Here is a 26,693-nt window from a genome sequence, read left to right as displayed (position 1 = left end):
TGACGCTCTTCTCATTCTCACTCATTCTCTCTCCCTCTCTGACTCAGTCTCTCTCTTCTTCCCTCTTTCTGTGGCTCTGAGCCTATGAGCTGGCGCGGGCCCTTACACACACACACACACACACACACACACACACACACACACACACACACACACACACACACACACACACACACACACACACACACACACACACACAAAGTGGGTCTTTAAAAGGCAGGACCGGAGGTCTTCGCAGCCACACACCCTCTCTCTCTCTCTCTCTCTGTGTGTCTCTACCTCTGCCTGCTCTAGCTCTGTGTGACTTCAGTATTTGAGTGACGGCAGTGTGTCTGGGGGTCCTGGGCTTGGGGGGGATGCCAGAGGCACCGTGCAGGGCCCAGAGGCTTGTCCTCGCAGGGCTCTCATTACTGATGGCTGCAGGCAGGGCCATGGACACCGTGGACAGCCAAGGTGAGGACAGGACAGGACACATGTTCACAGTGCTGCAGCTGCCAATGAGTTTGTTTGGGATATTAGTGGCCCCTCTGTGGGTGGACAAACAAGACACTTTAATGGACGGATGGACAGACGAAGGACGGGGTTATGTTAGGTTATTATCGTCGCTGTCGGGCAGAAATCTCTCATCTCCATATTCTAACTTTTTGTGTGTTTTTTTTCGTAAATTAACGCCCTAATTGATCATACTACACCGTCACACAAAAGCATCAAAAGTAGCAGATATGCAAGCTCGAAACGCGAGCTTGTAGTTCTGCTACTTTTGCCGTTTTTGAATTTGAATCCTGAAAAGTAACGGTTTTGGACATGTGAGGTTTCCACCCGACAGAGACGATATCTTACCTTGTTCTGCAGGAGGCTGGTGGTGAGTACTGGGGAAGTGAGTGTTTGTGTTGGCGAAAGGAGCGTGTCCACGCGCACATGTGTGACTGCACTTGTACATATACTGTACGCGAGTGGTAAGTGGGAGTCTGTGTGTATTTGTGGCGTGTGTGTGTGTGTGTGTGTGCACCAGTTGAGCTTAACCTCAGACAGTCCAGGTTAAGTAAGGTTAAATCAGGTGTGTAGGTGTAATTGAGTCTGTGTTTAGTGTGTGTTTAGTGTGTGTGTGTGCGTGCGTGCGTGCACGCGTGTATTTCTGTCTATACCTGTTTATGTAAAGTCACGGACTGTTTGTCTTTCCTTGTTTTTTCGGCGTGCCACCTCAGGGGTGTCTTATTCCATCTCTCTGTGCGGTGCTGCACTATGAACGGACAGATCCTGTCATTTAGTTTTTCGCTCTTTTTTTCTTCTTTCTCAGAGTTTCAGAGAAACGACAGATACTGTAAATGGACATAGTGCAGTGGTTCTCAAAGTGGGGTTCTGGGGATCCCCAGGGGTCCTTAAAGGGGGTTCCAGGGGGTCGCCAGCAAAATGAGTTAATAATATAGCATCGACATCAGTTTTACCACTTTAACCCTATTTTATGCTTATGTAGATCGGCTGTTTTTAAATAATTGTGACAAAGTTTAACACAAATCTCTGATGTCCCGATTCCCTGGCACAAAATCTTTTCAGATCGGAGTCCTTCACATGAAAATGTTTGAGAACCACTGACATAGATAGAATAGGCTACATACCTGTATACGTGTGTGCTTGCAAACGCTCTCTCTCTCTCTCACACACACATGCACATGCATGCACGCACGTGCGCACACACACACACACACACACACACACACACACACACACACACACACACACACACACACACACACACACACACACACACACACACACACACACACACACACACACACACACACACACTGCTTCTCTACCTGCAAAAGAATAGAGAGAAAACCCCATAGGAACATGCATGCACGCACACACACACGTGAAAATATAGAGAAAAGCATATCTAACACAATGTCTAACTGTGTGTGTGTGTGTGTGTGTGTGTGTGTGTGTGTGTGTGTGTGTGTGTCCATGGAGCAGCGCAGCATGAGAGGGAGAAGGACCCGTCGTTTTGGAACAATCAGGCTCGGGGGACACTGGACGCCGCGCTCAAGCTTCGCCCCCTGGAGCATCGGGCCAAGAACATCATCCTGTTCCTGGGAGACGGTAGGACGAGAGACATATACCATCCACATGGACTCTCTCTCTCTCTCTCTCTCTCTCTCTCTCTGTGTGTATCTGTCTGTCTGTCAGTCACTCAATTTCAATTTCAGTTCAATTCAATTAGACCGATTTTGATGCTATATTAACGCATTTGGCTGGGGACCCCCCTGGAATCCTCTCAAGGACCCCTGGGGGTCCCCAGGCCCCACTTTGAGAACCACTGCTCTAGTCTACACTACTATCTGAGTTTGACACACCTGTGCACACAGTAAAACCCTAAGCGTTAGTTTAACTGTCATAGAGTTGTACAGTCTTGAGAGATTGCTTCTGGAAATCATTACTACAGCTGTTTGCTATTCCTACTTCTACTACCAATAATAATGGTAATAATGAGAGTGATACCAAAACCTTATTTGACTGGTGGCTGTCATGCATACAATGTGCTTCACAAACAGCAGGACTCAATCAAAGACAAGACAAAGTGTTGCGAAACACTTTGTCAAGAAAAACAATAGAAAGCCACATACCGAAGCAAATCAGACCGGTACCCCACAGAGCACCGGCCACAGAGCCATGTGTCGAGTTGTGTTAGTCAGCTAGGATGAAATAGATTACGTATGTTTTCCAAACCCGTTATACCCGAGTTTTTCCCTTGCCACTGTTGCAAAACAAACGCTGGCGTAGGGCAGTGATTCTCAAGCCCCCAGGGGGGTCCCCCAATGATTTGCTCAGAGGTGGACAGAGTACTCCACTACAAGTTAAAGTAAGAGTAAAAAAGTCCTTGCTTTTAAATGTACTTAAGTATTCAAGAGTACATGCTTTTAAAAATACTTAAGTACAAGTAAAAGTAAAAGTACATTTCTTATTTTTCACATCAATGAATTGCTGTAATTTTTTATATGGCTTTTTAAAATCACAAGTCAAATTAGTGCAGCATTGGTTCAAAACAAGTAATCTAAATTAATATCTTTATAGCCTAGTGGTGCATCACAAAATAACGAGGGGGAGGGCTGCGTGGAGCCGTGCTTCTAAATTTCACCGTTTTTTTCTTTTTCTTCTCGCCGTTTGGTGCCCCCCCCCCCAGGTTGGTGCCCTGTGCTTCAGCACCTCAAGCCCGTTAAGCCACCACTGCCAACCAGACACATGCAATTATATTGCCACATTTCCTAATATTGATGACTCCATCAGGGAATCCGGTACACTTCCCCTTCTTGAGATTCTAACGCCCTTTTCTGTGGAATGTCTTGACCTCCGACTTCCCAGAAACTGACAACATTGACATGTCATCATAGATCACCAGGTTGATAATATGCACTGTTCCATGGAACAAGAAGAACAAAAAAAACATATTGCAACATGGTCAGGGACCACATGCAATACCTTCAGGGACCACAAGTGGTCCACGGACCACCTGTTGAAAACCCCTACTCTAAAAGGGATCTAAAATGTTGTGCTTACCTCAACAACAAGAGTTGTCCCTATCTACTTCAATGGACTACTTTGTTTGGGCTGTTTGCTGGATTATTTTTTTTACGAAACGTAAACGAACATAAACAAAGCTGATTCAGACAATATAGAACATCACAAAACCCAGTACTGATCTTCAAATAGAAAATCAGTAGGAATTTGACATTTTTTATATTGTTCTATATTGTCTGAATCAGCTTTGTTTACGTGCTAAAAGAGTGACTTTGAGAGCTGTTTTACTGTATAAAATGTAAGTCAATGAGGAGCATATTTTGAGTTCTCAATTTCTAATCAATGGAGCAATTATTTTTTATTTCTTGTCCACCTTTGAAGTTACATCATGGCAAGGTAAATACACAAACCAAACCTCTACCAAAGTGGTCTGGCCCTTAAGAAAGAGGCAAGAATTGTGAAAATAGCCGATCTACATACGAAAACTATACTAAAACTAGTTTTAGTATAGTTTTAGTTGATTAAATATCATAAGACTAAATCAACTGTTGATTTAACAAAAATGTATTTTGTCGGTCCTTGATGGCGTCGTATGGCCTGATTTATACTTAATGCAGAAATAGCCAATCTACAAACTCACAACTTGTCTGTGACGCATTGTGAGCTTGTAGATCAGCTATTTTCGGAGCGCGACACCAAGCATAAAATGACTTGTCCTAGTTTTACTGGATCTCTTCTCCACCACTCCTTCCCTAACATTTTAGTCTAGTTTTTATTTGTTGACAAAATGGTATATTTAGTCATCATAACTTTTCATCATAGTTTTTAGACAACGAAATGAACACTGTTGCCATCTCCACGTTGCGTTGGGTTTTGGTTTAATTAGAGGATTTCACGTGAATAGTAGTTTCCTGGGTGGTATGGTATGTTATGTGTTGGTGCTGCTGGGTAAGACACGGGACTAGCGTTGTTTGCAAGGCAGAGCGGTTTGAAGGGCTCACTCAGATTTTAAGAGTGTTTTGTGTTAGCTGCCTGTCAGAAGCTCTGGTCTTAATCAGATGTACTCTGTTGGGTTTCTGGGTGGTCGTGACTCGTGAGTGAGTGAGTGAGCAGGATTTCACCACACACCTCCTCTCCTAGAAATGTTCTGGTGAAAAGCCTGGTCCATGACTGGAGAAAGCCTGTAAAAGATAGAGGAGACCGACATGTCCTGAAACTGTATAAGCAGGGTGTTGCAAAAGTCTGGAGTCTTGTCACAGGTGGGTGAAAAAGGCACTAGGAATGCTTTCTAATGCACCAACAGGTAGTGATAGGCAGTAACGTAGTACATTTACTTTAGTACTAAATATGTACTTTTTTTAAGTATCTATAGCTGTACTCTACTTGAGTATTTTGTTGCCGTCGGGCAGAAACCTCTTATCTCCATATTCTAACTGCTTGTGTTTTTTCGTAAATTAACGCTCACCTTGATCATACTACAGCGTCACAAGTATGTCATGAGCTTTGTGAGTACTTTGTACTTTTGTATGAGCTTTGTGGGTACTTTGTACTTTTGTATGAGCTTTGTGAGTACTTTGTACTTCTGTATGAGCTTTGTGAGTACTTTGCACTTTTATAATTTGTGCTTCTGAATACTTAAGTATTTTTACAAGCATGTACGTTTGTATACTTAGATTATCCAGTACTTTAACTCAAGTACAAATTTGACAGAGAAATGAATTTCACTTGTAGTATAGTGACCAGGAGTATATACTTGAGTACTTTGTCCACCACTGCAAACAAGCTTATATAATATGTATTTATTGTTCCTCAGGCCTTCCCCTGGTTTCTTCAATGAAATGGGTGTGAGGTTGATTAACTAAAAATGTCAAAGGCAAAGGTAGTTGTTTTATTTATGTGTGTTTGTGTTGGTGTTCATCTTTCTTTCAGCACACAGGGGTTTGTCTCTGAGGCATGCTTGCAATGCAGCTGCCTTGAAAACATCAAAGCACCTATGTGTTGATTTATTCATGTATTCCAAAAACTCAGCCACAGTTTGCTTTTCTGGCAGGACACCACTGAATTTGTTCAGACATTGTACAGAGAACTCCTAGCATTATACTTAAATTCCAAATGTGCCTTAACATAATGTCAACATGTCGATTACAATAACAACCTTTTTTTGTTCGTTCAAGCCAGTGTGTGGGAAGGCTTTACTGTGACTCTCACCATGTCACTCGCTGCCTTCAGTGGTAGGAAGTAACTAAAGTACATTTACTCAATGCAACTATAAGCTCACAACTCGTTGTGAGCTTTATATAGATTGGTTATTTTCACAGATTTGTTTTGAAAATTGACATTCTGCATAATGAGTAATTTTACATTTGGCACTTTGAGTATATGATTTGTATTTGATGCCAATACTTTTAGACTCAAGTAAAACTCAAGTAAAACTTTGAATACAGGACCTGTATTTCATCTCTGTCGGGTGGAAACCTATCCAAAACTGTTACTTTTCAGGATTCAAAGTCAAAAACGGCAAAAGTAGCAGATCCACAAGCTTGAAACGTGTCGCTTCTGGCCGCGTTTCAAGCTGTGTTTCAAGCTTGTGGATCTGCTTTTGATACTTTTGTGTGACGCTGTAGTATGATCAAGTAGAGCATTACAGTAATTACTGTAATTACACAAAAAGTTTGAATGTGGATATTAAAGTTTACTGCCCGACAGCAACGATTTGTAAGAGAGTATTTCTACATTCTTCTAATTAAGTCAAACCTTTTCCCACCACTGACTGCGTTCCAGGGATGGGTGTGTCTACGGTGTCTGCAGCTCGCATCCTGAGGGGTCAGATGGAAGGGGGCTCCGGGGAGGACACGGTTCTGGCCATGGACAGCTTCCCATACCTGGCCCTGTCTAAGGTAGGACACCAAACTATAAACATACCTGGCCCTGTCTAAAGGTGAGACACCAAATTATAAACATACCTGGCCCTGTCTAAAGGTGAGACACCAAACTATAAACATACCTGGCCCTGTCTAAAGGTGAGACACCAAACTATAAATGTACCTGGTCCTGTCTAAAGGTGAGACACCAAACTGTAAACATACCTGGCCCTGTGTGAGGTGAGACACCAAACTGTAAAACAACATCGCTCTGAACTGTGTGACCCTATAATTGTCCGCCTCATGCACGCACACACACACACACATGCACGCACACACATACACATGCACACGCACGCACACACGATGCGACACGTTGTGAGCTTGTAAATCTGCTATTTTCACTATTTATGCACGACACTGTTGTGCGATAAAGAATAAAATAACGCTTAAGTGGTAAATTGATTCGCTGGTATTAAAAAAAAAAAAACACGCTTCTCGATCATTCGATTAATTCGATAATAATAAAAGAGATATTTGCAGCACACATGGCTGCTGTACAGTACATACAAAAGCACACAAGCACAGAGACGTGCATCGTGTGCAAACACACCCCTCTGTCACTGCTGCTGTCTGTCAGTGGAGAGGTTCAGAGGGGTCATCTCTCTCTGTCATCTCTGACTGCTGTTAAATGGATGGGGTGGGTGGAAGATGGGGCTGCGTGTGCGTGTTTGTGGAGGGGATAATTCTCCCTCTTCCCTCTATGTGGGTGGGTCAGTAGCAGAAGGTTTGTGTCCATATATCACAGGCTTTGTTCTGTGGACATGTTGCGTCCTGCCTCATTCCAGCCCACCACAACGTTGCTAAGCCCTCTCACCCCGACTGAGGGAAAAAGAGTTACTAGAGTTTCACACAGTTCAGCTGTACACTCAACGAAACGCTGATGCTGCAGTAACCGCAGCAAAACAGTGAAATTAGACTTACGGCCAGATAAAAAAGTAAGGTTCAGCCCTGTGGCCAAGCTTAATCCCTCAACTCTCTTTTATAACGCTGTCGAAAGAATGTCAGGTCTGTTCAAGTGTGCTGTAGTTCCCAATACTCAGCATCTGTACGTGTCTGGTTTACAAACGAGTCTCATGTTCATCCATAAGTTATTTCAAGTGTCATAAATACCAGTGATTCTCAAACCTTTTTGATATCAACAACCCCCAGTTTGATATGCATTAGGCCACCAACCTCCATTTGGTACCCCCGTAATTTTTTATCCTTGTGGGACCCCAATCTACATGCAAAATCCTCATTGCTTATTTAACTCTGAGAGTATACAAATGGAACCAAATGGACCCGTAAAGGTTTGTCTTGTCCAATGTTTTTCTCGTTCTTTTCTCTTTCTTCAGACTGCCCCCCAGGCTACTGTAATAACTGGATGGGGGCGCACAACAAATACCAACCCTATGAACCTATGAAAGGTTCATTTGGTTTTTATGTTGTATTTATTATGTTTATTTGACAGGGACAATTAAAAAAGACTATGTATCAAGTAATAAAACTTGTTTATTTTCTGAGTAAGGGTCCATTTAGACCCCATGTTGACCGGTGTCCCCTTGTGGTCTTTAGGCACCATCATTTTTCCCTCTACACCAAATATCTTCATCGAATAGGATTCAAGTGGTTAAGAGGTGAAGGTTATCCTTATATTATGAAAAGAGAGCTGAGACCTACTGTAGTCTCTCTCTCTCTCTCTCTCGCTCGCTCGCTCGCTCGCTCGCTATGGTTTATGTTTCTATTTGAGATGCTATCAAAATCATAATGATACTACCAGGTTACATCGTTTTGCCTCAGCAGCACTAATTTCCCTTATCGCCGTATGACTCTTCCAGGTATCATTACTGTTAGTGTGACCCACTCTTCCATCCATTCACATTATTGAGATTAGACAGAAGACTGTAATCACTTCCCTAAGCGTTGCTCTGAAGGTTCCTTGGCAATATGAGCAAGATCTGACTTCTGTACATCAAGTCCTGTCAAGTCCCTTCCCTCCCCCCTCCCTCCCAGCAAAATGTGTTAATGTTGCATCAACATCATTGTAACCACTTTATCCATTTATACGTTGGCTATTCAAAAATAGCAGATCTACAAGCTCACAGCGTGTCACTTTGCGGCACGCTGCGAACAAAATCTTGAAAGTATTGGAACATTTAGATTTTTTTTATCTGACGTAAATCTTCTCTTTTGGGGGTCCCTGACACAAAACATTTTCACATGGGGGTCCACGGCCAAATACACCAATTTGGGGGTCCTTGACATGAAAAGGTTTGATATCTACTGCTGTCAAGTCCCTTCCCTCCCTCCTTCCTTCCCTCCAATGATGTGTTTTTGTCTCCCTTCCCTCTCTCTCTCACACAGACCTACAGCGTGGATAAGCAGGTAGCAGACAGCGCCAGCACAGCTACAGCCTACCACTGTGGAGTGAAGGCCAACGCCAAGACCGTGGGCCTGAGCGCCAACGCTGTGGCCTACGAATGCAACACCACGTTCGGCAACGAGGTCTTCTCAGTGCTGCGACGCGCAAAAGCACAAGGTACCATCTTACTACTTACTACCAGTGGTGGATGAAGTACTCACAATTTTTACTTAAGTCAAAGTATCAATACCCTATAGTAGAAATAGTCTGTTAAGTACAAGTTCGGTTTTCAAAATATACAAAAAAAAAAGACCGAAAGTAAAAGTAGTATATTTGTTGAATGTCACGTTACATAATTATGTCTAATTTTTATAAAATAAATCTTTTGAAAATAGCAGATCTACAAGCACAGCATAGATCGTCTATTTTCAAATAGCCAAAGTTCAAATAGGGCTGAAGTGGTTAATGTATGTTTTGTAATAACAATATAATCAAAATCTACAAAGTAACTAGTAACAAAAATGTTCTAATAATTGTTAGTGGAGTTTTGTCTCTGAGATGTTGTGGAGTACAAGTAAAAGTATTGGACAAGAAAATTGGACGTTACTTTACACCACTGGGTACTATGTTACTACACACATACAACTGTATTAGCCTATCTCTTATCAAACTTATATTAACTCATACACTCTGTTATATTACTCACACTTTCACACTGTTGTTTGACCTTTACTGACCTTTATTATCTTATCATATTTTTTAGTACAGAGCCTTGGGGGACTCTGGTCAACTAAGCATAGGTTTTAAGTGGTGCAAATAATCAGGGGCCGTTCCAGAAGATAGGGAGCTATCTATTAAAAGCAATAAGTGACAACTACTCCCAGGTTTCATGTGAGACAGTGTCCATAAGAACACAAGCAAGGATGGCATAAACTGACTTAAAGTCCAGTGTTAAAGGGTTATAGACAGTAATAATAATACACACAATTTTTATAGTGTTTTTCTAAGTACTAAAAGTCACTATGCATTATGCAAAACAGAAACAAAATTAAAAGGTTGAAAACTAGCTACAAAAATTAAATTAAATAAATTAGGTAGGGAATGCGAGTCGCTCTGGATTAAGAGCGTCTGCTAAATGCCTAAACTGTGAAAAGGTGGGTTTTGAGTGTGGTTTTGAGTGTGGTTTTAAACGTGGCGAGGGTGGGGGCAGCTTTGATGTGAGCTGGGAGTGAGTTCCATAGGGATGGGGTGGCCACAGAGAAAGCCCTGTCACTCCAGGTTCGTTTCTATTAAGTTTGATTAATGAATGAATCAGCAGAGATCATAGATCTGATACCTTCAACCTTGTCAGTAAAACAAATGAGGACTTCACCCATTTTCAATTGTCTTCATATAATTGGTCCTCACTAATGCTCATTATAAAATGGCAAAATGTCCGTCTACTCGTGCTGGGGTCTCTGAGGCGGGCTATAATGGACAGTTCAGAAACCTGCCTACCAATGACATCCTCAAAGGGGATTAGCTAATAGAAACTACCGGCATTCTCTTACTTTAAAGCGCTCTGAAGCCACTGTTCTCGCATCAATTAGGAAAATAAAGTTTGAAATCCTGTTTGAAATGACCGAACCTGCCTACCGATGCCTGTCCACAGTCCTCCTCTGAGACAACACAGTGAGGAGACAGAATGCGTAATGCTACTTATAATGAGCATTAGTGAGGACCAATTATATGAAGACTAGGTTGAAAATGGGTGAAGTGCTCCATTAAGGCATTCTTCCCTGGAAGATTTACGCCTATTATAAACCCTAACCGGGTTTAAGAGACGGTCACAATCTAGCACTATAGGCTACTGTATGTTTATTGAGCTGAGAAAATCAGGACACAATAAATGTCCTTTTCACAGTTTTGTTTACAACGGACACGTTTCAACCTAACAGGTCTTCCTCAGCCTTGTCAATACTGTATGTTTATTGACATGAATTACATTTAATAAAAGTACTTGGCTCTCGCATGTTTAACTAACTTAGTGTAAGAGACCATTAAGACCTTGGTAGTGAACATGATGCTCTGTGTTTCTCCACCTACGCTTCAACCCTCCTACATTCTCTTTTAGAACTGCAGATATTTTCTCTACTCCAGGGAGATGGATGGACTGTATATGCGTAACTCTGCATTTAACGGGTGCTACTGTATGGAAAAGTGGAGTGGCAGAGTAATTTAAAGCCATTAAGTAAATTATCAGCAGAAGAATGTTGGGATAAGTTAACATTGGCAAAGTTTGAGCTGACGTTCTGTGTGTGTGTGTGTGTGTGTGTGTGTGTGTGTGTGTGCGTGTGCGTGAGTGCGTGTGCACGTGTGTGTTCATGTCGGGTGAAAACCTTGTTTGTCCATTAACGTTCCTTTTTTATTATTATTATAATTATTATTTGGAAACATGTTAAAATAGTGAAAATAGCAGATCTACAAGCTCACAACGCATCACATGATCTCGCATCATACACTCTTGTATGATGGAGTAGGACATTCATTTGCAAAAGAAAGTTGAAATATGGATATACAAGGTTTCCGCCCGACGTGTGTGTGTGTGTGTGTGTGTGTGTGTGCGGGTGCGTGCAATCATAGTGCACTCTTTTTATGTAATAGTGCACTATATGAGAGACTGGTCCATTGTACGTTGGAGAACACAATCAAATGAAATGCATGAGTGATCATATTACACAGAGATCAGCCAGGTTTAGGGAGCAGATAATCACACCGTATTATGGTGTGATTATTTGTACATTATTATGTACATAATAAGTGTAAAACATGCCCACGGCTTTGTGTTGACCCAGATTGTTACTTCAGGTCAAAAGACCTTGTGATATTTAAAAAAGTCAAGAGTGAAATGGTAGAGGAATCATCTATATGAATATTAAACTAACCTACAAGGAAGATTCTCTCATAGGTCAGTACCATAGAGGAAAGAAAGGCAACACATTCAGACAGAAAGGTTGAGTTATGTTTAGTAGGGTGGTATATACAGTATACCCACACAGAGAATGAGGGGCGCACTTAACTACACACAAGCACCTTAAAACTCCAGATGTCACTTATGGGGCAGCATTTAAAATGATTATTACACGCCCACCTTGACCACTTAGTCTGGGCTGACTAAAACACTCATAAGGGGGAGGCCACCATTCTGACATTTGACCACCAACACCACTTTGTAACCATGTTTCTATCTAAAACATAAACTCAAACTTTAGGTAGAAACAATATAATCACTTTGAAAAATATATTCTAGAGCGATCTAACATTTAAAAGACCCAATTTCAGTCACATTAGAAGATCCCTTAACCATTTAAACCCTATACACTTTGTTGAGGTCAATGAACATTCTAAACCACACTAGATAAGCTATTTTTTGCTGAATGGTCACTATTTTGGCCAAATGTTCGCCTATTATGACATGCCCAGAATAGGGACGGTAAGGTCCGTGTCGTTAATGTGTACAAAGTTATTGACATCGAATGACTACATTGACATCTGTTGTGTATAGCATAGGACTTAAATCTTGCGCACAATAGAAGGATGGCTATACCTGCAGGGGGTTAAGGTTAAGGTTATGGGTCATTATATTTCAGTTGTGGCTAGACATAAATCATTCTAGGAATAGAAAGAATCATCGGAGAAGTGGATGTCATGCACACTGACAGGTACATGAGGCTTGGTTTGAATGCACACTGATTGACATGAGGGTGGATTCGTCATGAGCTTGATTGAAGACAAGCGTTTTGATTGGCAGGCAAGACGGAGCTGTCAACGGCTCATCTGGCTTGGTGTAGACATGTGGTTATCAGCGGGCTTGCTCTTCCTTCTTGAACTTCAGATGTACCAATTCCATTAAAATAAGTAACCTTTGTAATTAAAAATGGGACATAAATGCCTTGAAGGAGCGTATAGTGTTTGTTAAATATTGGGTGGATAAAGACACACAGTTCAGTCCGGTTCAGGAAAGTAGTAAAATTGTCCATTTCTCACCTAAATGTTACCAGAAGCTGTTTTTGTAAATCCAAATCTGACATTTTGAAACAATTTGTTTGGTGCAGTAATCTGATGTTATTCGCCCAAGGTTATGTGTTTATAGAGCATTTTTATGACAAGCTTCATAGGCAGCTCAGCCAATCCTTTTATAATGCTTAATTATTACCACACCAAACCCATACCTAAAGCTAACTGTGCTTAACTTTAACCTAATCTGAACAAGCTGCATTCTGAAACCATGTTGGTGTAGAATGCAGACTGACCAATCAATATCCACTACCAAAATAACAAGTGGTTGCTGTCGAGGCAGAAACCTCTTATCTCCACATGTTAACTTTTTGTGTTTATTCGTAAATTAACGGCCCTACTTGATCATACTACAACGCATCAAAAGTAGCAGATCCACAAGCTCGAAACGCAGCGCCAAGCGACGTGTTTTGAGCTTGTAGATCTGCTACTTTTGCAACAAAACAAATTTTGAATACTGAAAAGTAACAGTTTTGGACGTATGAGGATTCCACCTCATACGACGAAATCCAGTAGAGAAATAGTGCCCAGTTGCCACACACACACATCTCTTAACATCAATCAGGACATTTTATGGCAGGAGTCTGGCAACTGCAATAAATATTTGATTGCCATCTTATTATGGACTGCTCCTATCTCATTCACCTGTTTAACTTACTGGGAATAATAAGATAATAAACTTGGTAGTGAACTGCCAAGAACTTTCTCGTAATTTAATGATGGGCGGTTAGGAGGTAAAGTTCACAGCAATATCAGGCAAACAATGGAACAGGAGCGCACACCAGTAGTGAGAAGGTGCTGACCACGGGAGATATATAACTGTTTCAAAGAAAGGAGGTCGCACAGCTCGTAGCCACGATGCAATAAACTTTTATTCATTTAAGACACCAACATTTTGACACTTGCTCTTCTTCAGGGTATCCTAAAGTTCATGGCAATAACATACAGTATGAACTTTGACAAGCTCTAACTGAATAGCATTACATTTTGGTGAATGCTGTGCGTGTGTGTGCGTCTGTGTGTGTGTGCGTGTGTGCGCGTGTGTCCGTGTGCGTGTGTGCTGTGCGCGCTCTTCAGGTAAATCTGTGGGCATTGTGACCACCACCCGTGTCCAGCACGCCTCGCCCGCCGCGGCCTACGCCCACTCTGTCAGCAGGAGCTGGTACAGCGACGCAGACCTGCCCTCCAGTGCCCGCCAGCAGGGCTGTGTGGACATCGCCACCCAGATGGTCACCAACGTCGACATTGATGTACGTATGTAAACGCTCTTTGTCGCTGTCTGGTGCGGTGGTTCTCAATGTAAGTGGGGTCCGGGGACCCCCAGGGGTCCTTGAGGGGGTTCCAGGAGGTCCCCAGCAAAATGTGTTAATATAGCATCAAAATCTGTATATACATGGGCTATTTAGAATAAATCTTGGACAATTTTGGAAAAACATATATATATATTTGAAACATTTTAACAACACAAATCATGTATCAGGGTCCCTGGCACAAAATATTTTCAGGTGGGCGTCCACAGCTGATTACATATGATTTTTTATTTTATTTATTTGGGGGTATTTTAAATGGTATTTAAATGTTCGCTATTCAAAAATAGCAGATACCAGCTCACAGTGTGTCACTTCGTGCTTGTGAGCGGTGTGAGCTTGTATATCTGCTATACATTTTTTTTATATCGAACAATTTTGGGATTTTTTTAATAATAAAAATAAAGTACACAAATATGGCACAAACTCTTTTCAGATGCCGGTCTGCTGCCAAATACGTATCAATTTGGGGGATCCTTGACTTGAAACACTGCTCTAGGTGTGAGGGTGGCACAGTAAACTGGGTGTAGTGTTACCAAATACCCCGTCAGCAATGGGATTCCCAAAAATTATGAGCTGGTGGTACTGATCTGAGCGTGTCAGCAATATCCTGCTGACATTGTGCAAGTTTTATTAATACTTTAATGCCCGTGGCGGCCATATCTATCCACATCCCCTTTTATTTGGACAACCAAACAGATAAGCTACTGTTGATGCATGGTGATGCATTAGAGCTATTATACTGTATTTTGTAAAACTTTCTATAAATACGTATTCTGTATCTAGGCAAGCGAGAAACCATGCCACTTCTTTGCCAGGATGCCGAACACAGTCGAACATGTTACTCCTCTGAAAAAACGTTACGGAACATTGCTGTGGTTACATTTGTGGCTCTTAAATGGAATGCAGCTGTCTTATTAGTCAACCTTGATGCCAAGTGCCCAAAGCTAAGATGCACCTTTTTAGGGACATCCAAATATTTGTTTTCAAGCTCCCAAGCCACATAAAAGAGCCAAATCCACAGCCATAGCTGCGATTTTCCACTGAAGCTATTTCTGGACACACAGAATGCTTTGAGAAGTTGTCCTCTTAACAACTTGAAAGTGCACAGTATGTTTGTAGCACAACATTTGCTACTATCCCCTTAGTATGGTTGTTTGCATTGTCCTGGCATTATCCCTCAAGGATGTGTGATGCTATAGCAGCGACTGCCAGGTTGGAAACCGTTGTGCTATACAGTAGCTATCAATATTTCTGCACAAATTATTTTGTACCTCTGCTAATTCAAGTTTGGGCTCCCTCAAAGGTGATTCTGGGAGGAGGGCGGATGTATATGACCCCCAAGGGCACCCCGGACCCCGAGTACCCCACCTCTAACTCCCGCAAGGGGGATCGCAAAGACAAGAAGAACCTGATTGACGTGTGGATGAGGGCCAAACCGGTAAGAGCAACATTCATTATTATGAAGTTACGTTATACTGTATGTTAACAGGAGTGGGCACTAAGGAAGAGTGGGCACCTGGATGTAAAATTGTCTATTTGGTCCAAATGTAAACAATATATATATGTTTGGGAAACGGTCTTAAGTAATGTAAAGCACATGATGTATGTAAGTCTGATAAAGATGTACTGTGCATGTTCAAATCATGTATACTTTACATTACTGAAGACCATTTTTCAAATCAAGCGCGGTGTTAGTTCAGTTAGGCCCGGCAGGCAGGAGGGTAGGCTACAGTGTAGCTACTACACACTCACTCTCCTCATAGCTCGTTGTATACAGCTGTCAGAGTTCAAATACCCTCCACCTCCCCAGCCTCCTCCCTGTGGCATTTAGTTTCATATGATAATGGATGATTCTGTGGATTGTACTGTGATTCTATGGATGTTATGTTCATGTTATAACTGTATCTTATGCTCTGCTCAGGGGGGTTTGAGATCTCAGATATTCTGTGTCATGCTTGCACAGATACATCTTTAGTATCACAGGAGCAGAGTCACACCGCCAAACTGAATGCAATAACATTGCAATAAATTATTATTGCTGACGAAAGTGTAAATATTTTTTGGGGGGGATAAAATAGCTAATTTTACATCGAGGTGCCCATTTCTCCTTTGTGCCCACTCTTCTTGTATCCTACCATATAGATGGGTTTCTGTGCGGCTAGGGTGCACAGCGCAGCGCTCTTTACAGCATGTCTGGAACACATCTTTCTAGTTTGAGATGGAATTGTACTTGTAGGTCACGTGATCAAACTGCAGCTCTCTGCTCTAAGCTGACTAATCACACACAGCAGATTAAAGGGCATGTTTCATGCCCCCTGAAAGCCCACACACCCAGTAATGTTTGTAAGCAACAAACCTGTTATGTCTATTGATGCCTGTGAGGAAATGTGTGCCCTGCATTTAACCACATGAAGCCACGGGCATTTGTCAAAAATGTCGAAAACTACGATCTCACAGTGTTTCGCAACAACGCACCAAAAGAGATGTGGTGTAGAGAGGGGGGAAAAAGGAGGAGGTCATAGATCGCTGAGGGACTCAGGGATCTTATGAGTCAACAAAGTTTAAGTGGGTTTAACCTATCCTAACTATCAGGAACAGTGGGTAGTCTTGTGGACCTTGCCCCACTTGCAAGTAGGCTAGTGACAAATAAGCCCTCTTGATCAGGGGTCTTTTTCAACCCAGGGACCCCCTAGCTGAGAAAGAGATGAAGACCCCCACTATATAATTTACGTATATGTATTGTGTTGCAGATTAAACTTTTTCATAGATTTCATAGACTTGTTTGATAGTGCTATCATCAGTGTTGTGTTGGATTCATGTTGATGTGTTGATTTAACCACTTAAACCGTCAATACTTAGTAAACTTGACCTTTCACTCTTTTTTCCCTCTACACCAAACCTCTTTGCCGAAAATAGCCGATCTACAAGCTTGTACTGTTAGTAGATCTGCTATTTTTGGCTAAAGTTCTCCTCAGAATAGGGATGCTATGGTTCAAGTGGTTAATGCAACAAAAAAAAGTCTTATCAGTATCACCCAAAGATTTGGCGGCCTCCCTGTAGTAACTCTGAGGACCCCTTAGGGGTCCCGGACCTCCTGTTGAAGACCCCTACTCCTGATTGTTGATTCACCAAGTAGCACCAGTGAGCGGACCAGCTCCAGCTCTAAGGCCAGTGCCGTGGCACTGGCAGCGGTACAGTATGGAGGTGTGAGAGCAAACCCAGGAGAACATGTATAGTAAGACCCCAGTTGGCTTTGATCCCAGCCTTTTAGGCAGCAGTGCTAACTACTGAGCCATTATGCCACCCCAAATTCTCATCAGAAATTGTATAATTGCATGAACCCTAGTCTAAACAAATGACAGGGTAAAGTAAAGTAAATAGAGTGCAAAGAAAATTATCTAGTGCTACAAAGTAAGTAGGATACAAGGTACTGTAAACGTTGTTACCTAGTTTAGTGCTATAAAATTAACTAGGATACGAGGTACTATAAACGTCATTACCTAGCATCTGTCTAAACATGCTATCTAAAATAAATAACATTATTAGCATTTGTGGACAAGCAAACAGTAGAGCTAAATAACATACACAAGTACCATACCATATACATATATAGTACCGAAGTATAAATAGCATCTGTCAAAATAGGCAACCATCACTGCTTTATTGCAAATGGAATAAAATTGCATGTATGATTTAGATAAATTAGCATCTGTGTAATTGTATTGCCTATACCAGTGACGGGAATGGAGGGCAGTCATGTTAAAAGCTAAATTAAATGTTAGATATACATAAGAACTGTGGTGAAGCAATCACACTATCGATTGTGTTTAATTGGTTTGCTTATTAATCTCTACTTGCTTTTTGGTGGATTTAATTTCATTTAATTAAGTACATTGTATGTATGACATTCACACCATGAGTGATGTTAGAAGCAACCTGTTTGATATATATATAGCTGACATTTTTGAAGCATCAAGATAAAATGTTTATTCATCACAATTTTAGCATTTGGCATTTTATAAATGAGGCCCATTACAATTTAGGAAGGTCAATCTGTCTCCGACTCCTGCTATATGTTTCAGAGTTAAAGATTGTCTGCCTCTTGCTTTGTGTTTCAGAATAAAAAGTCACACTACATTTGAATGTCTTCTGCTTTGTGTTTCAGAAAAAAAGGTCCCACTACGTTTGGCACAAGAAGCAGTTTGATGAGATCAATGCAAAGACCACCGACAGACTCATGGGTTGGTACTGTTACTTTATACTGAAGAATTAAAGGAACATTTCACCCATGATACACCCATAGTACACTATATTTTGTGCCAGCCTTGGCGTGTAATTACATTACATCACAGCCAGTTGTCATTAATTTAGCTGCAGAGCTCTGTAATACAATTACTGTTTTTGCCTTTGTAATGTCTTACACTACTCATTACTGGGGAAAGGCATAATATTAAAGTAAAATTATGCTTAGTAATAAATAACTGCCCAAGACTGATCTACACACCTAGACACATACTGTTCAAGTCTACAGTACCTTTTTGCGTACTTATCAGTATGGGAGTGCCATCTTCTTTTATGAAACCTTATCAGTGAATTACAGTCTCTATACAGGAAAGACCTGAAACTATACAGTAAATTCACAAATTGTTATCTGGCATGATTGCTCCTTACAGTATATGAGTTTCACATTATGTCACATGAGTCATGGGTTTAATGGCAGCTGAAGATATTTAGGTTGTTGAATATTGCTGTTCATATAGCTTACTGCAATCCTAATGGCTCATTTATGCTGTACTTAACCGGGTTAGATTTTTGCGTTGGCTATTCAAAAATAACAAATATACGAGCTTGCACATCTGCTATTTTTTTTTACATTTTTGTTGAGTGTGAGAACTGATTTAGAAGGCATTTGTAGAATCGGCCTCAGGTCTTAATGGGTTAATCACAAGACCCTTTCAGCAAGTATTGCCAGACAATAATTACATATTTCTAACTGATAAAAGTGTCGACTGACACTTTCCTGTGTACACATTTATTTTAAATAACATAACATTTACTTGTTAAACGTCAGAAGCCATTGGCAAATGTTGACGTCTTTTTCCTTCCGTTGTGGCTTTCCCTGAGCCTGACTCCGTCTTGTCTTTCTTCTTGTCTCTCCTCCAGGCCTGTTTGAGCCAAAGGACATGAGGTTTGAGGTTTTCCGGAATGGCACGCGCGACCCGTCCATTGTGGAGATGACAGAGAAGGCCATTCACATCCTCAGCAAGAACCCCAAAGGATTCTTCCTGTTTGTTGAAGATGAGTATACTGTACCACCACCACCGCTACAATAATTCTACTGTTCAATTCAATGTGGCCATTTAAAAATATACTTTTTATTATTATTAAAGGGAAAAGGGAAGGCCACATCCCTTGTTTATTGCATATGAGTCAATATGTTCATGGACAAACGTTAGCACAGAACCTTAATGGAAACAAGCCGTGAGGGCTTATTTGGGTTATCCTTTTAGCATTCTTTTGTATAAACCTGTGCCACGTGCCTTTTTTTGCAAACTGTTAACACTGTAACATCAAACTTGATCGTTACTTGTATTTTTACTTCTCCAGGTGTGAAAACAGATGATGATTTCATCATTTTAACCATGTTCTCAGGCACATGTTTATCTAATGTACTGCTCTTTCCGTCTCCATTACGAGGGAGAATCGACCACGGACATCACGACGGCATCGCCAAGCTGGCACTGTCAGAGACCGTGATGTTTGACCGAGCGGTGCAGCGTGCCGCGCAGCTCACCAAAGAAACCGACACGCTCACCGTGGTTACCGCCGACCACTCCCATGTCTTCACGTTCGGCGGGAACACCCCCCGAGGAAATCCTATCTTCGGTGCGATCCAAGAGTATTTTACGATTGAGTCAAGAGACAAAAACAAATGACTCAGTGAACATTGTACTATTGTTGAAGATACAGAAACCTAAATCTGTATTTTTAGATTTTTATCCATATCCTCAGAGACTGAGTCATTTGACTCATAGTCTCTTTATCTAACCTTATTTCCTGACTACAATGTAGACCACACCCCCACGCAGCCTCCCCTCCCCACAAGGAAGGGCAGTGCCCCAAAGCATTATGGTCATTGTGGTAATGCAGCAGTCCAGTCAAACCCCAGTCAAGCACACAGACTTCTGTATTTTTCTGGCCATAGGGTGCAAATTTCTAATTTTGCTACTACAAATATTATTAACATTGAGCGACTGTAAGTTCCAGGGGTGAAATGCTCCTTTAATACTTATTTTTAACAAATATCTCTTACCCTGTCTTTCAGTCCTCCTGGGTAAAGCCAGTTGAGAACCATTGACACAAGACATAGGAATGTGTTTTATCTTGTGTCCTTGCTTACTGTAAATCGCTCTGGATTAAGAGTATCTGCTAAATGCCTAAACTGTAAACTGTAAACTGAATGTAAAAATGGAAGCATTTAGTACTCAGCCAACGGGGCATGTGAGGTCTTATTTAGCCATAATGGTTTAGTTTGGTTTAGTTTGGGTTGGTCTGGTGAAGTTTACTAGCTCAACTAAACTAATCTGCAGACCGTGTTGAAAGGGACCGATTTACATTCCTTCATGTCCTGTTGTTGTTGCTTTCCTTTCACGATTTTATGGTGGCTTTTGTTTTTGCTCCATTTAACCACCATTTATTTGTCCTCCAGGTCTGTCGTCAAAGAAAGCAGATGACAAATTGCCTTTCACAAGCATCCTGTATGCCAACGGACCCGGATATGTGCACGTCAATGGAACCAGAGGGAACATTACCATGGTGGATTACTGTGAGTATTAAGCTGAATTAAAGGAAGGAAGAGGAAAGAAATTAAAGGAATCAGAATCAGCTTTATTGTCAGATCACAGGTTTACAGGTGTAAAAAAGTGTGTTCAATTTGTTTTAGAACGAAAGAAAGAAAGCATGAGAGAGATGGATGGATGGATGGATGGATGGATGTGAGGGATCTCTTAATGTGCCCTGGCCCTTTTCTGGCCCAATCAGTTAGTCTCCATACCAGAGCTACAGTATAGTAACAATAATAGCTTACTGTAAGTACTATTAGTTGTAACAGTAGTAATGCTGTAGTAGTACTAATAGTAATAGGACTGTAATAGTAGTGGCACAAGTAGTGTCAGGCGCTTACTCATACTGTATTTACTTGCCACACATAAAACCTAACTGCCACACAAGATGCATCCTCTGTGACTTTAAATGTCAGTGGAATATCATAATAATCATACAAAAGAGAGCACAATAGAAGTTAAGAGATATCAGTTTGATTTACCCAGTTCCACGCTCTCAGATCAAAGGTGCACATTTGTTTTTCATCAGGGCACAACGGCACAACAGAACACCGAGATACACAGCAAGATAAAAGACACGGTTAAAAATGCACACAAACACGTATTCCTCTGTCTTTGTCTAAATACTCTGCAACAGCGTAATGACTTTCAGCTGTGCCGCTAGCATGCCTGTGTCTAGTCTGTGGTGATGTGTGTATAGACAACGTGGACCGTATACGGTCTATGGATGACTCACTCCTGCGCCAGTCTACGGAAAGCGTGGCTAAAATATGATGGGTCTGGCATTGAGGGGCATGCTGACTTGATTCTGTTCTATTCATGTGTCTTTTGTTTGTATATGCGTTGCCTGCCTTATGTAACTCATTTGTTTTCCTTTGTGGAACCGTAGAACATCGATCACCCCTTTTTACACCCATTCCTGTTCCACACCATTCATTTTACAGTCGATTTTATGCCTCTGAAATACAGATGCAGATAAACTTGCTGGATTACCGCAAAAAAAAACAGCTTTTTCTATCCTTTTTCTGAGAAACACTAACCTCGCTTAACGTAATGAAAACAAGAGAAGAATTGTTCCAGAAGCGGAAACTGCGTCCAATTGGCACGTCAAGACAGATTGTTGAGGCAAACTCATTGTATAAGAGAGGATCATTTCCATTGTAGGCTTTGGTCTTAGAAATAGGAAACTCAATCCAAGTTTTGGTTAAAACCCTCCTCAGTCGATGCCCACTGGAGCAGCGGTTAAGGATCCCCTCCCTGTAGACCCACATGTATCTGGATGGATTATAGCCTTGAAGCCTGCCAGAGCTGCCTGTTCAATGCATGTCAGGTTGAATCCAGATGGGACTGTGTTGTTCTGACATGTTGTCTCTCTGTATACCTTCCCCGCTCCATTGTACTGGCTAATAAGTAAGAATATAGACATTTCCTATATCGTTGATGTCGGGCAGAAATCTCTAACCTTTTCTAACCTTTTGTGTTTTTTTTGTAAATTAATGCCCTACTTGATCATATATTACAGCGTCACACAAAAGTATCAAAAGTAGGAGATCTGCAAGCTCGAAACGCAGCCCGAAGCGACGCGTTTTCAGCTTGTAGATCTGCTACTTTTGCAATTTTTGTATTTGATCGTTAGTGATTTGTTTAGTTGTCTTTAACGGGGAATAGCAGGGAAGCATGCAGTACATTAATTGTTTCATCACTTTCTGGGCAGACGAGAAACCATAATTTACTGATTTCAGAGCTGGAGGCCATGGCTGATCAATCTTCTGTTCATAGCCCTTAAAGTTATACTTCCCTGTTTTTCAGCTTTCATAGTTAAAGGAGAATTTTGGACTAAGTTTTTCTTACCTTTTCTATGATGTTGTGATATCTTAGGATGAATGGTACAGTAGAAAATTTTCATAACTCCATCCTGGGTTCACCAAAGCTTAAAACGTGCGCGGATAGGCCTTGCGTTAGATCACATATTTTAATAGCTTTTTTTTTTTCTTTTTTGGGTGACGTTCAGTGGCAGAACACTGTCAAAAAAAAAAACCTAAGTCTCACTAGACGAGATTGAAATCTCGAGATTTCAATCTCGTCTAGCGAGACTTAGGTTTTTTTTTTTTTTTTGGTTGCATAGTGTTCTGTCACTATGAACGTCAGATCTCATCCACAGTTGTAATGTAGAAGGACAGTAACATACAGTAGACACAAAAAATAATTCTGGGTTTTGTCGGATCCGTCAACAAAGCACCATGTTCAGAAAAGGACAGAAAAATTTTGTTTTCTCAGCCGGTAAGTAGTAATGTTACATATTGACTAAACTTCCCAAATGTGCTAGTGGAGCATTTCTTTAACGTTGATGTATCATTATGTTTTCACTTGTTTCTCGCCTCTATAGCCAGTGGGGAAAATTGTCAAAATGAAAAATATCGTCTGTCGGGTGGACATAATGTCCAAAACTGTTACTTTTCAGGATACAAATTCAGAAATAGCAAAAGTAGCAGATCGACAAGCTCAAAACGTGTCGCTTCGCACTGCGTTTCTGTGATCTCAGATGATGAGGAGTACATGCAGCAGGCGGCCGTGCCTCTGGACGCGGAGACCCACGGCGGGGAGGACGTTGCCATCTACGCCCGGGGTCCCATGGCCCACCTCTTCCACGGGGTGAAAGAGCAAAACTATGTGGCTCATGTCATGGCCTACGCAGCCTGCCTGGAGCCCTACAAGGACTGTCCCCCGCACCCGTCCAGCTCCAGCGCTCCCAGGACACACACAGTGCCTGGACTGCTGCTAACCAGCCTGCTCTGGCTGCTACTGTTCAGATGACCACACACACACACACACACACACACACACACACACAGTAGACTTGTATTCACGCAAAAACACGTGCGTGTACGAGACGGACATGTACTGTATGTGGTCGCACACACAAATACGCAAGGCAAAAAACTGTCGGGTACATGCGTGCCCACACACACACACAGGCTGGTATTCAGCACGTCAAAAACAAACACAAAAACGCTCCATGCACTTGATTTTCAAAACAACCACACCAACACAATATTTATAAAAAGCTTTATCCTACAGATGGCACATCTCACACAAGTTGAGTTCCAAAGAACTTCACAGGGTATTTCCTAGGGCACGGTTCCAATGCACCTTCATCTCAAGAACTAACTAAATAGAAGTGGAAAAAACCCTGACTTTAACAACACACATCATGGTCGCTGCTTCTGAAGCAGTTATCTCCAGGTTCAGCTGTCTCATCAATAGATCTTTTTTAACAGCAGCCATATTGACATGAATTAGTAGTGTAAACACAGGTGTTGCAAAGGATGCCAATTAAGATTCCGTTCCATTTAACAGGCCTACATAATCCAACCCACTTCTTTCTTTTAAAGATATTTTGGGTTTTTTTCTGCCTTTATTGGTAGTACACAGTAGAGAGAGAGAGACAGGAAGTGACACGCAGCAAAGATTGTTGGGCTCGAGCCCACGACTCGCTGTCAGACTGCTTTGAGAGAGATTTCAGTGGTGTTTGTACTTTGCCGCACGCAAATATGTGAGTGGCCCCCTGGAGGTTGGCTCGTGAGACTAGTACCTCCTAACCTCCTCAGCCAGCATCTCATCAAAACTATGGTGATGCTTTCACTGCTGGCAGAATGAAGCCTTGGGCTGAATGTGGAAAACAAAACCAAATATATGAGTCCCACCTTGAACGCCTGACCAACTTTTTGACCAATCACAGTAGCCGAACTTTCTAAGGATAGTCAGAACATCTCGGTGGTGCAAGAGCAGCAGAAGACAATTCTGAGAGACCCAGATCCGAAGCTCTGAATGACTTAATTTAGTAGTTAGGCCTATTGTCTACACTGTCTGAACAATGGCTGTTCGGACGGAGTGTTTACCAGTGTAGCCTCGTTCCCAGCCTTTACTCATCTGAGAGGAGAAAAGCCTGGTCACGACCTAATGCAGAGAGTGTCTATAGGGGCAGGACTTCTGTCGTACGTATTTACCCCGGAAGCTATCTTTTTCGACCAATCACAACACTCGTTTCATTCACAGAGAATGTAAACAGATTTGTGTAAAGCCTCAATGTCATTTCCTTGGGCGGTACTTCCGCCAAAGTATGTAACTTCCGTTTAGACACTCAACCAGCTGGTCTTGCCCAGCGTGGTACCAGTCTTTAGTGTAGCAGAGTCTATACAGTGAGCCAACATGCACATTAGCAACACCATGACTATGTTTGGCCATGAATGGACCACAACCTTAATTACTGTCATTGTTAACACCTGCATTTGCCCTAATAGGTCTATTTCATTTTAAAATGGCTGTTGTGAAAAAGGTCTATAGAGGTCTAATTATAATTAGTCGCACAACCCGTTTCGTCAACATCGGTTGTTGTCATTTTTAATTTGTAAAGACAACATTTTTGTCAAAATGGTTGTGTGCTTAAATATGAATGGGACCATTGCTATATTTTCAGGGTTCTTTCCCGGGTCCTATTTAGAAATATGAAAAGTGGGCCTATGTTACTAGAGTCCTAGTTCCCCAGTTCTACATACTACAAACATGTACAGTAACCAAGCCCCCATCACTGTGATTTAACTGAGAAATCAACAGCAAGGCTTGAGGCTCCGTCTCATGTCAACAAGTGCGCTGTCCATGTGGCAAGCCATGACGGACGGAATAGTTTATCACCCGTTTCAAAATTGCACATGTCAGGTACGTACTATGACAATGATGTCCGCTTTAGCCTAGCCAGTAAAAAAAAAAAAAAAAGAAAATTCACCTTGTGAGTGCGGACTGTTTCTATAGACCGCTCACTGAGAGTCTGCACCCGTCTGTCCTTCTCTTAATCAACTGACAGTAGAGCACGCTCTAGTATTTGGGAACATAACGGTCCCATAAAGTCAACATTAAGAATACTGGAATGACACACTGTTGCGTCAAACTATCACACTGTACTGTAATTTACTCTACACTTATTACACTCTAAACATTCAGGCTGACACCATTTTCCAGGGAAACTGTAATGGAGTGAGCACGTAGGAGGGATTCAGTGTCCTTCTCAAGTAGGCTACACATGACAGTTTGGGCACAGGTCAGCTATGGAGGGGATCTGGATGTAGGACAGGTTTCTATGACAACTGTGCCCCCGTGCTGCTACAATATGTCACGGGCAGGGACGACAAGGAACACATAAACCTCTCACCAAGTACAGAGAACAAAGACAAAGATGTGTAGCTTTCAAGGGTTTTTTGTAAATTGACCTCAATGGTTTCCAAATGTCAAGGCTTTTTTTTCCTTCAAGATTGTGTATCGCTTGTCATGTAATCTGTTTGAATACATGAAAACATGAATGTATTTTTTAACCAGATATTGTTAATGTATTTTTATACCATGTTTTTACAAAGTGTTAGTTATGTATAAAATAAAAGAAAGAAAAAAAGAAAAAGAAACATTTCAAAAGATGCATTTTGAACTTGTGAACTTTGCACAATGAGTACTTTTACTTTTGGTACTTTAAGTACATTTTTGTACTTTTACTCAAGTACATTTTTAATACAGAACATCTACTTGTAACAGAGTATATCTACATTGCAGTATTGATACGTTTACATTAGTAAAACACGTGAGTACTTCTTCGTTTGGCACAAATGGGTGGGGCCTACCAGATCAACTTTCAAGTAAGGTATCTGTACTCATGAAT

The 26,693-nt window shown here is 41.5% G+C and overlaps 1 protein-coding gene across 1 annotated transcript; it reads left to right on the top strand.

Annotated features, from left to right (window-relative positions):
• Nucleotides 1-290: 290 nt before the first annotated feature.
• Nucleotides 291-26,439, top strand: alpi.1 (alkaline phosphatase, intestinal, tandem duplicate 1). The gene is made up of 11 exons (XM_084067943.1): nucleotides 291-453; nucleotides 1,975-2,100; nucleotides 6,298-6,413; nucleotides 8,784-8,958; nucleotides 13,915-14,087; nucleotides 15,451-15,585; nucleotides 18,313-18,388; nucleotides 19,311-19,445; nucleotides 19,842-20,033; nucleotides 20,857-20,973; nucleotides 23,532-26,439. Exons 1-11 carry the CDS (start codon nucleotides 357-359, stop codon nucleotides 23,801-23,803), a joined length of 1,614 nt encoding a protein of 537 aa, XP_083924069.1. The 5' UTR covers nucleotides 291-356; the 3' UTR covers nucleotides 23,804-26,439.
• Nucleotides 26,440-26,693: the final 254 nt, after the last annotated feature.

Source organism: Gymnoscopelus microlampas (assembly GCF_963454915.1).
Source record: "Gymnoscopelus microlampas genome assembly, chromosome: 9".
NCBI lineage: Eukaryota > Metazoa > Chordata > Actinopteri > Myctophiformes > Myctophidae > Gymnoscopelus > Gymnoscopelus microlampas.
The sequence above is the reverse complement of the archived record's forward strand: the minus strand, read 5'-3'. Positions and strand labels throughout refer to the sequence as shown.

Excerpts from the sequence above, each read along its gene's own strand:
- alpi.1 (XM_084067943.1), top strand. The coding sequence starts at position 357 with ATGCCAGAGGCACCGTGCAGGGCCCAGAGGCTTGTCCTCGCAGGGCTC. Across the intron at positions 454-1,974 it reads GGACACCGTGGACAGCCAAG|CGCAGCATGAGAGGGAGAAG; the intron begins GTGAGGACAGGA and ends TCCATGGAGCAG. Across the intron at positions 18,389-19,310 it reads GACCACCGACAGACTCATGG|GCCTGTTTGAGCCAAAGGAC; the intron begins GTTGGTACTGTT and ends TCTCTCCTCCAG.